Source organism: Amyelois transitella, chromosome 22 (assembly GCF_032362555.1).
Source record: "Amyelois transitella isolate CPQ chromosome 22, ilAmyTran1.1, whole genome shotgun sequence".
Taxonomy (NCBI): domain Eukaryota; kingdom Metazoa; phylum Arthropoda; class Insecta; order Lepidoptera; family Pyralidae; genus Amyelois; species Amyelois transitella.
Genome location: NC_083525.1, coordinates 5,072,363 through 5,083,534, shown reverse-complemented (window position 1 = coordinate 5,083,534; position 11,172 = coordinate 5,072,363). Strand labels below are relative to the sequence as shown.

Below are 11,172 nucleotides of genomic sequence, written 5' to 3'. Positions count from 1 at the left end.
CAGCTCGGATAAGTCAAACTCAAACTCAAACTTTTATTTGCATAATATGAGTACAACAAGGTCTTAAATATTATGTATAACAGATCTTCATATTTACCCTTTCGGATGTTGCAAACATTTATTATGTATTAGTAGACCTACAAACTGTAGTCTTCTGTTTTCAGTACCTAATTGGGCCCAAAACTTATCTGGCTCACTTAGTTTGCAAAATTTACGGAAGACCACAAATCTCGTATAGGGTTGCCAACTGTAACAGGACCCCGTACAGTTAACAACCCTGTCTCAAGCCCCGCAAGGGACATGGACGTAATTATTATGTACCTATGTTCTCAAACAATGGAACTTATCAAAATCACACAAAGATAAAAAATAGTAACCGAGCATGAATTTGAAAAATAAAAGTCTGTCTGACCAAAACGAAATCTGTAAAACCAAAAGTACTTTTGTTCTTAGTTAATAATGCGCCAATAGTTACCATTAAACGAAACTGGCCCATGTTTTATACTTAATTTATTTATTTATGGTTATAATCGATAACATAGGTCGAATTCACAAACTAAATAGACATACTGTGTCGTAAATTTTATAACAATAATGTCATAATCTAATATTATTCTAACATTTAATTTTATTCTTCTACGCGTATTGATGTTCAAATTGTTTATGAAGAAAATTACACTTACGAGTGAAATATTACATCACATGCTGCCACATGATAATACCTACAAATTCATCATTATATTTTGAAAAAAAAAATACTTTTCTATGTATCTACCAATAGGCTGGAAATTGGGGAATCTTGTTTTATAATCATAGCATAGCAAACTTCGATAAAGTATAAAAAAAACTATTTTATCTATGTTCGATCAAGTACATATAAAAGTTAATTATACTTGATCGAAAATAACAAACCGTAAGGAAACCAAGTTTTTTATTCACAAGTACATACTCATGACTGTGGATTTCTTCGATCAAGTATTAAAACTTATTAATAAATGTTAATTAATAAGTTATACTTTATCGAAGATTTCCCTCTAAATTCCATTTTATTTTAAAATATTCCGTTTCGTTTTGTATTTAATTTAGAGGGAAATCTTCGTATGTCATGTACCTATTTGACATTTGTCTTGTTCTATAGTCTTTGAACGAAACGAACACAATAAATTTTTCAAATTGTGTTGATTTGATTTGACTCAGGCAGGATCTCGTTTTATTGGGGCGCTTTCATAATAATTCTATTTGTAACGTAAATTGAACTGTAATGTGATATTATTTACATTAATAATGAGTGCTTATTTTGTATCTTTAAATGTGAAATATGGAATGCGATGAATCTAACAGCCATAATATACACTCGCAGAACGATTCTGAAAATGCAGATACTGTTGAAAAGAACACTGAGGGTAGTCCAAGTGCAGTGAATTCCATAATACTGGATTATTATAAGAAGTTTGGAAGAAAAAGAGATTTGGAACAGTATTTTTCGTTATCCACAGCGCAGGGTGAGGTTCGGGACCCAACGGGTTTGTTTTGGACAAGGATGAAATCTCAAATTGATTCCTCAGACTCGGGGGAAAAAAAGAGTGAATCCTCTACAGAGCTTTGTAGAATATCTATCAAGTGTACTGTGCCAGAACCATCTGCTAGTTCTCCGGTTAGTATTTAACTTAAAAAGTTGTTAAAGGCATAAGTTTCACTATTTGAACATGCAAGTGAAACAATACCTTTAATTGTGGCATTTTTGACTGTAAGTCTTCCTGTTTAAAAATTCCCATGTTTTAATATAACAAATAACTACAGCTCTCATTTCCATCATGACGAGACAAAGATGTGCTATGTGTGTATATGTAGTCATTGTTATTTAATTATTTTTAGGAAGAAGAGTCTAGAGACAAGAGTGAGTCTGTTTCACCACCAATTATTACAGAAGATGTGACAAAATATAGTGACGGAGAAGAGTCAGCGAAGTCGGATAACCATTCACAAAAATGTAAATATCTATTACCTCTATTAATTTTTCTGCAATTACAATTTATTATATCAATCATATATTGATAATAACTAAAATAAGAACATTACTAGATTATATTAGAAGTTTCCAATTTTGGACACCCTGTTGGCAGTTCCAATTACTCCCCAGTGAGACAACCACTGGAGTAAAATTACTGGAGATGATGATCAAGATATTTAGATAAAAAAAACATGATTTTCAATTTTATAACTTGCCAATTAACTACTGCTTGTAAAGAAATTTACTAAATTAAACATAGATTTATGTATATTCTGATTACAGCTATTGATTTCGGTTTGGACACATCAATGAACAAACCATTTTCACCAACAAGCAGCATCACATCTCAACGGAAACTCGAATGGGACTCCTTAGCAGATGTTGGTTATGGTAATGAGAGTGATAGAAAGACCTCAGGTTCAGGTTTAAGCACCTTGGAAAAGCTAGCTTTAAAGCAACAGTATTCAAATAATGATACTAAACAAGACACTGACTTGGGAGCACCAACTGCACATTCTACCTTTCTTGATCAAGCTCAGGACAAAATTAAAGACAAAAAGAGTTATACAAAGAAAACTACTATTCATAATCGAGACATTGATCTGGTTAAGGTTGATTTACCCCAAGGTGAAAGTCACCATCAGGCAATCAGTGTGAACTTGACAAAACACATTTCTTTTAATGTTGAAAAAGATGGTGGCATTAGTATAGGATGTGTCAAAAAAGATTTAAGAGTTACACCAGAAAAGGAAAATTTGAGTCAAGCCCCAGAGTATAAAGATCTGAATGTGACTCCAGAAAAAGTTTCTGTAGACACAGAAGTCACATCACAAGTGAAATTTGACAAAGAAATACAAACAACTTTTACACTAAACAAAGAAACAGCTGGTCCAAGTGAAGACTCAAATGCAAAACCAGTATATGTTCATAAAGTGCCAGTTTTAATCAATTTAAATACATTAAAAAAGAGAAATAAGAAGAAGAAACTTAGGACTGTTAAAAAGAGATTAAAAGCTAGAAAAAGGTCAGAGGTAGACAAAGAGAATGTACCAACACAAGAAAAAAGTGGAGCTCAAGTATCAGAAGCCGAGAGTTTCGAATATATGCCTGGTCATATGTATAACCAAAATCAAAATCAAAGTGACCCTAAATTTTCCAGTGGTGCTGGCAATAAATCCAGCCTTGAGTCTAGTGGGGCTCTCACTACAGATTCAAGCAAGACATTCAAACCTTCTTTCACAAAAGATCTGGAGAAATGTATAGACATGCTCAAAGTAGCATTAAAACATCGCTATGATGATAAAACTTTGAAGAAAAAATTGATTACCGATATAGTGCAGAGACTGTTAAAATCAAATTATAGGGATGATGACACCACAACAGATTTTTTGTCAGGCTTGAGTTTTGGTAGTAAGAAAATTGGTTTAAGCGAAGGACAAACAACATCTAGTACATCTGACGGGAATCAAAGTGGAGAAAAAGGGAAATTACCAAAGAAATCAATATTAAGACTGGACAGATTTAACTCTAGCGGGTTAGCTTCAACATCTCAAAGTGCTCCTAATCTACCAGTCGTATCTACAAGTGAGAAACCAATATCATCAAAATTACCCAAAGTATTTTCATCATCTAATACAGAATCTGATGTGTCAAGTAAAAAGAATTCTTCAGATGTTGGTTTTGCTAAAACATCATCAGAAGAATTATATCAAAAATATTTGGAAGCTCTTAAAAAAGAAGAGGCATACAAAAGACATTTGAAAGATAAAGAGAATTTCCTTAGACATAAGCTAGTTAGTAGTGATGCTGCCTTCAAAATACCTGTACGTTCAAATTATAAAGGAAATAGTAAGTTGCAGGATTTACTTAAAGATCTGACAAGAAATAATTATGATGATGGGTCTGGGGATGCAAGTAAATTAGAAGGAGGAGTCAATTCTTATGTAACAGATTATGAACAAGGGTTTGTTACAAAGAATCAGCAAAGTCATTCAGTATTTACTCTATCTTCAGCAAACTCTGATTCTTGTCAGCATAGGAAAAACAATTTAAAAAAGAAATTGCAGCAAGAAATCAAAGAATCTAGAGCTGGTGGTAGCAAAGATGGTCCATGTCAGTGTAGGCTACACATGAAAGCGCCCAAAATTGATGTTGCAGACAGTAGTGTGCAAGTGAATATACAGAATAACGGTAATTTATCATCTCATGAGCACAAAAAGCAAACTAAAAATGAGGGTAGCTGTAAATCATCCCCACGAGAAGCACCCGACACAGTTTCAGATATAAAGTATGTATGTTTATGTGCCGAACATAATCTAGCTGCTCAAGGATTACTTCCTAATATGTACATATATAAGTGTTCTAGAATCACTGATGAGGACCTCGACTCGCCATCTGCCGCCACATGCAATACCCCATATAATAACAATAAAAGTACCTGCTATCATGTTAGTCAACCTTCTACTTCTAAAGGTAGAGAAGAAATTAGTAGTAATAACAAAAGAGATGGTGATAATACAGTTTATTTAGGTTTTGGTGATACAAAAAGAAATACACAGTCATCCCAAACTAACGTCAATATGGCAACTCGCCCTGGTGTTTGTGGAAATATTACATCATTGGACAGCAAAAGCAGTCATAGGTCAAGGAAATGTGATCAGCAAAACATTTTCTTACATGAAGCAACTAGATGCATTCAAACTGAAATAAGTATTAATACAAGAATTTCAGATCCTTGTTTGAATGACATTAACATTGTCAGTGAAAGGGAATGCTGCACAGTGGTTAATGAAAATTATAGAATGATTTCAAAACCGAACTCTGACAATGAGCTCAATAATGTCACTGATTGTTGTGTTGAAAACAAAGAATCTGATAAACAGGTTGTTGCTAAAGATTCCCAAACAGATTGTAATCTTTGCATCAGAAGTAATAATTCAAATATTGCAAGAACTTTAGAAAAAGAGGTTCAATCTGATATGGAAATCAATATTGAACCTGCTTCCAGTGGAACGTCAGAAAAAAATGAAGATAATTTTTCAATTCCCATAAAAGGAACTAACATGACATTGCTAGTTAGCATCGGCGCGAATAGAGCCCAAAGCGATCAGAAAACTAGTAGAGAGAAAGTTTGGGAACAGAAAAATAGTAGAACAGTATGCGAGGGAACAACAACAGAAGAAATAAATGTTGCCGAAAAAGCAACTTGCCTTACAGAGGAATGTTCAAAAGGGGTGCAGTCTCAGGAAACTCAAATATTTACTCCAAAAAGACAATGTGATAATTCATGCTCTTCTGTTAAAAGCACAACTGAATGTTTTCCAATTAAAGACAAGTTTAATTTTATGAAAAAGTCATGCATTGTTAACACTTGTATTATTGATAAAAAAGCTGGCACCTATCCTAGAACTGTTCAGATAAATGACTCTAAACCTAGACCTTTTGTTCGTAGCAATACAGATAGTGGTAGATTTATAGCTGCTTGCTACGATCTGGGAAATGACAATGAACCTGATATAGGGAATTCTGCACAAGAAGTACTTGGTTGTGGATGTGCGGAAAACAGTGGAGACACCTATGGTCAAGAAAGCAAGGACGTGGTTACCTGTGGAACATCAGCGTCTGCACAATCGTCTAAAAACTCTTGTGACTGCAAAGACCAAAGAGAAGCTTCAGATGGTTTAGCACCTAGTTGTAAATCTAGCTCCGATAGTAGCAAGGATCCCATAGTGGACATAATTAAAGATATAACAAGACGCTATTCAAAGAAGGATGTTGAGAAAAGCAAGCGCAAAAAATGTTTTAAAGAAATTGTGACTGTTTTGAATTATTTACTGGACACTGACGACGGTGAGCAAAATCACGTTATATCTGACAGCAGTTCTTCACGTGAAATTCATTGTCGTGAGGCCATAGCGAAAACTAGTCTTCACATGGAGATCGCCTCTAGTACAAAACCTATTGAAATGGTTGATAAAGGCGTACAATTAAATACGAGGAAATCCAAAGAAAGTAAATGTTGCGTAACAGAATCGTCGGAATTACCGTCATCTTCTGATACAGCAACCTGTAGAGTTTTAAATAAGATAAAGAAGGAGTGTGAAAAATATCACCAAAGACGATGCAAATGTAATAAGAAGTATGATCTGTCTAGTAGCACATCGAATTGTAACCAGTGCCAGCATGTGCACCACTGCCACTGTCGATCTCATAAGTGCAAAGGTAGACCAAAGATAACGGAAAAGGTGAAGAAGAAATGCTTGGCTTATAATTTGATAATACAGACATCAGACAGTATGGTCAGTGATGAGATCCCTAGTAAAAATTGTAAGCCATTACAACATGTCGTTGTCAAAGTACCCCCAAAAAACAAAATAGGTGCAAACGCACCTTTCAAGGAGGTTTATGCGAAAATCGAGAAAAATATACCAAGTACAAGCCCTCGTGGGTCTTTGTACCGTTCAAGGAGTTGTCCGAATGAGAGTGAGGTGTCCAGTGAGTGTAACTGTACACCTGAGGAGTGCACAAAGAAATGTAAAGGATATACAGTTAGGGATTACTTGGAGAAGAACCGGCCAGATTTCGTCGAGAGGAGTTCAGATCGCCAGAACTGTTTGAAGACGATAAGTGAAAAGAGGTAAGAATTAATTTTTAATTTTTCTATTTATAACAAATATCTATAAGTTACGAACTGTAGACATCTATATCTGTGATATGTATAAGTAAATAAGTTTCTTTTTGGAATACACACTCAAACCATGGAAGTAGCTACGCGAACACAACCAAAGTCACATAGGATTCATCATTCATGACTTATGTTTATTTTTTGTGGGTATCTTCTTTATTTATATTTATTATAATACATTCCTCGATGATTTGCATTATTTTTAAGAATAGGTTTTCGATTTTCACAAATTGACCGAGCTAGCTGCAATTGCATGCAAAGTAATTTGGAAGAATTCACCAATTTCTATTACTTCAGAGCCACGGATTCGCGCTGCCCGCCAAATATGAACGCTTATGTTTGTCAGCCACCTTATAAGACCACAGGAACTATGGAAGCTTACAATGTGTGTTGCGGAGGTACTAAATCTATTTCGGTAGTCTAGTATATTTTAGAATCAATTAATGTTGGAATATATTTCAAAAGAATCAATCTGAATCATTTGATGATCTGTCGTAAGTGAAAACCGCAAACCGAAAAGTGAAAACAGTTCGTTGAGAACAAACACCGCTGACGACGGGTGACTATTTGTTTATGAAATGACTAGCCCGCGACTTCGTGCCGTAAAAGTTCACTGAATTAACTGGCCTTCTTTATTGCCCCTTAGAGGATTTTTGGAGGGGAAGCTAGTAGGAAGAAAAAATATAAGATAAAAAAAGCTAAATAAATATCAACAATTAACTTAAATCCTAAGCTTGGTCAAACCTTTGCGTGGCAGATGTCAGACTTCACCGCTCAGTGTAAAAACTGAACAAAGTCAAATCATCTAGGATCCATCTAGTGGACCCCGGGCACTAAAGCACATTCTTAAGTATGAGAACACACTCTGATGATGATGACTTGATTTTCAGCTCAGAGTTGAGCTTTGATAGGGCAGTGTAATCCGGAGCGGTTTCGCCCTGTAAACATTACACTAGTTAAGCGGGTTTTGTATGAAATCGGAATAAACGGAAATATCTTGAATTTTTAAGTATTAAGATGATTTTCTATTGACGAAGGTACCCTGCACTCTTTTCACAACCATTGTGACATATGTTCGCCCGGTAGTGTCCCACACGGCTGTCTAACGCATAATCCGATGCATATTTTGAGTGAAGTGACTAGAATTGGTGAGTTTTTCAGAACAACGTTCAGTTATATAGTTTTAGATGTCAGGCAATGTTTTATTTTTGATTTTGAAAAATCGGTTAGATGAAAAGTGTTTATTTTTTTTATGGGAGTATTATTTGAGAAAAATGTTTGCATATTGTGAGGTTATGTTAAGGACTTTACTTGTATTTGTAAATTGGTGTCTGTTCTATACTCGTTCGACAAATTAGTATCAACAAAATTATTGGCTTTTTTAACAATTTACCTACTACATCTCTTCCTCCTGGCTTTAGTCCCGGTTACATCCTTACCACTCTGGAGGGGAGCCCGGGATATGCCTTTGACCATGGATCCTGGATTGGGTGAGTAAGGTTTTTATACGAAACGACTCCCATCTGACCGGTCAAGGTTACACATTCAGTTGCCTGAATGTTGAGGTTTCCTCATGATGTTTTCCCTTAACGTAAGAGCATCGGTTAGTATTCAAATAAATGTAGGTACATAACTTCTTAAATAGTCATTGGTACATGGCCGAGGTGGGATTCGAACCTGTGCTTTTCTGCGCATCACGCATTTTAACAGGAAACTTACCATACTCTTTAAAAAAATTGTGATATGGTACTATTTGAATGTCATTTCCATCATTAAGCCATATATGTAATATGGGATATACAATTCCAGAGCAAATGAACGCGCTGCCAAGCGGCAGTTGCTGTCACTGCAACTGGAGCAACCACTGAGCGCAGCAGACGACGATGAGCTGCGTCAGCTCGCCAAGGAGCTGGGGGCTCAGTTGAGGCGGAAGAAACGTGAGTAGAACATGAAACAATATGGGTTCGGTTCCCCTGCGGAGGTCTGACGGGAATCGCTTTGTGTAAAAATCTGATTTTTATAGAGTCAAATAATGTACCTCGTGCTGTTTTCTAGAGAGGTGAAAGAATTTTGAGTAGACTATGAACCAATACGGGTTAGGTTCTTAGGTACTTACCCAGACCAAGGTCATTGTCAAAAGGCGCACCTTTTCAGAGAGGTAAGCATGTAACCTGGAATAAAGCTTTTTTTGGCTTTAATGGATTATTGACCGAGCGACGTTTCGATTTTAAGTTGCGGCGGAAAAACTTTTGTGTGTATGTTTGTTCCGGGATAACTCTTCATCCGATGATTTATTTTAATGCAATTTGGCAGTTAGGGAAACGGTGATAAAAATTACAGTTACTTGAGCATCAATATTGATTAAGAAGTTGATTGTTGTACATCAATTTGAAGCTACGTGGCGCTGTTAATAATAGTAACGTCTACTTTCGCAGCGAACGAGCGACTAGTACTAAGTTTATACCAGACGAGGGTTAGGATCTTTGGTGAAAGGTCAGCTCATGAGTATCTTAACAGAATGACTTCGTAATAATGGTCCAAAATAATTATGCAGGGATCGTTTCCAGCGAAATGTAGACTCGGCCTACCCCTCTGGAAAATTTCAGATTATTGATCAAAATAACATTTTTCTTATTTCAGTTGCCCCTAAATTTATAAGTGAAAAAGAAATGAAGAAGCATTCAGAGAAAATTTACAAATCACTACCCGAAGTAGTTGAAAAAAAGGAGCGGAGGAAAAAAGAAAATATTAAAAAGACCAACTTACTGATGGCTTATATGTTTAAAAAGGTGAAATATTTGTCGGACTTTTACTATTTGTTATTATTAAATCCTCCAAAGGCTTACTATATTTCTAACCCCTAAGGAGAAAATAAGATAGATAGATAAACTTTTTATTGCATCATAAGAAAAAGAAAAACAGAAAGAACAGTTTATGAAAGAAACAGGTGATAAGTTTAAAGTATCTGTCTGTTTGTGTGTGTGTCTGTGTGGATATCGTAGCAACCAAACAGGTTTCAATAAAAGGACATGAGGAGAAGAATATTATACACTATGTAAAAATTATGGCGGGGGTTTTTATTTTAGTATTTTATCTTATTGTAAAGAGGCATATCCAAACTGTCTCAATGTTGGGCAAAGCTTCCAATTTCCTAATGATCTCTATCATTCTTAATTTTCAGAATCTCCAAAAGAATACACTTCGTGGCGCTGTAAATCTATCAAATTATAGTACTGTCATAAAAATATGACGCGAAACCACACTGGTGTTCAAACAATTGTTCCAGTGTTCAATGTTTTTGATGTATATTATTAAATCCATGTATTTTTAATAACGATTGTTAATTTTTCATTGTCTTTTTGCAATTAAATGTTTTATTTTTAAATGTGTTTTTTTTATATTCATGCGATACTTGAGTTAACTAAATTGTTGTTGTTTTACATAGTTTTGAAGACCAAAATAATAATAATAGTGAGTAAAAATTTATATTCAGGCTACTGAAGGTGTAACCATGATTGTCCGATATTGGTTAGGTTTACCTGCAAAGGTTGCGGAGGTCACATGGTAGTCGATTCACTTAAAAACCTCACTCTCCCAATTCAAGATCCATGGTCAGAGGTTTAGCGGGAGCAATGATTCGGCTCGACCGCCACCAAAGGGAAGATCTTCCGCCAGGCTAGGTGTTATGCCTGTGGAACCGCGGCTCCGACGATGTAGTGTCGGAGGTTGTATATATAGCTCCAATCCGTGAAATCTTTGATATCGCGTCTTAGATTCTTCGCTGCTATTGGTTGAGCGCGTTAATTTCTTCGCGATGATTGACAGTAGTTGTTTGATTGGATGTTGTGACGAGTGGCGTAGAGATGTCGCCACAAAGGGATACCCCGGGCTCCTCTCCAGATTGATGAGTATGCAAGCGGGACTAAAACCCGGAGGAAAAAGAAGACATATATAATGAAAGGCTACGTTCGGCTGTATGGCTTAGTGATGAAATTTGGATTTAAATAGTGTAGGTAGGGCTGTTACATACCTATTATAAAAAATATTTTAGACTGGGTTACAGATATCAAACAGCAATTATTTGTGCTAGGCTTATTGTAGCCTTATAATTTTTTCAGTCTTAAAATTTCTCCTGACCTATCATTTTCAGGTCTCAGGAAAAGGAACTTTCCAATGCTCCACAATATGATAGTGTATAATAATTCTGTTATTATATAAATTACTTTTTGTGGTTGCTAAAAGATATAGTAAGGATTTGTTATCTCGTTGCATGCATTTTTTGGTAAAATTAATGAATTATATATGCATTTCACTGTATGCATGTATGCAGAAAAAATGTTTTATCCGTCTGTTAATATGACAATCCTCGGAGCTTCCAAACACTAATAAACAAAAGAGTGTGTTTTTTGCATACTCGGCAATGTTCTCATCACTGAATGACCAATTGGCACATTAATTTGTTTAGCATCGACTTCGC

At 35.4% G+C, this 11,172-nt stretch overlaps 1 protein-coding gene across 1 annotated transcript; it reads left to right on the top strand.

Moving 5' to 3' along the window:
• The first annotated feature begins 1,141 nt into the window (after window positions 1–1,141).
• On the top strand, window positions 1,142–10,080 carry LOC106130024 (serine-rich adhesin for platelets). The gene is made up of 6 exons (XM_013328774.2): window positions 1,142–1,654; window positions 1,876–1,990; window positions 2,294–6,647; window positions 8,505–8,632; window positions 9,336–9,484; window positions 9,877–10,080. The coding sequence occupies exons 1-6, from the start codon at window positions 1,319–1,321 to the stop codon at window positions 9,943–9,945; spliced, it is 5,151 nt and encodes a 1,716-aa protein (XP_013184228.2). The 5' UTR covers window positions 1,142–1,318; the 3' UTR covers window positions 9,946–10,080.
• Window positions 10,081–11,172: the final 1,092 nt, after the last annotated feature.

Excerpts from the sequence above, each read along its gene's own strand:
- LOC106130024 (XM_013328774.2), top strand. The coding sequence starts at position 1,319 with ATGGAATGCGATGAATCTAACAGCCATAATATACACTCGCAGAACGAT. Across the intron at positions 1,655-1,875 it reads AACCATCTGCTAGTTCTCCG|GAAGAAGAGTCTAGAGACAA; the intron begins GTTAGTATTTAA and ends AATTATTTTTAG. Across the intron at positions 1,991-2,293 it reads GGATAACCATTCACAAAAAT|CTATTGATTTCGGTTTGGAC; the intron begins GTAAATATCTAT and ends TTCTGATTACAG.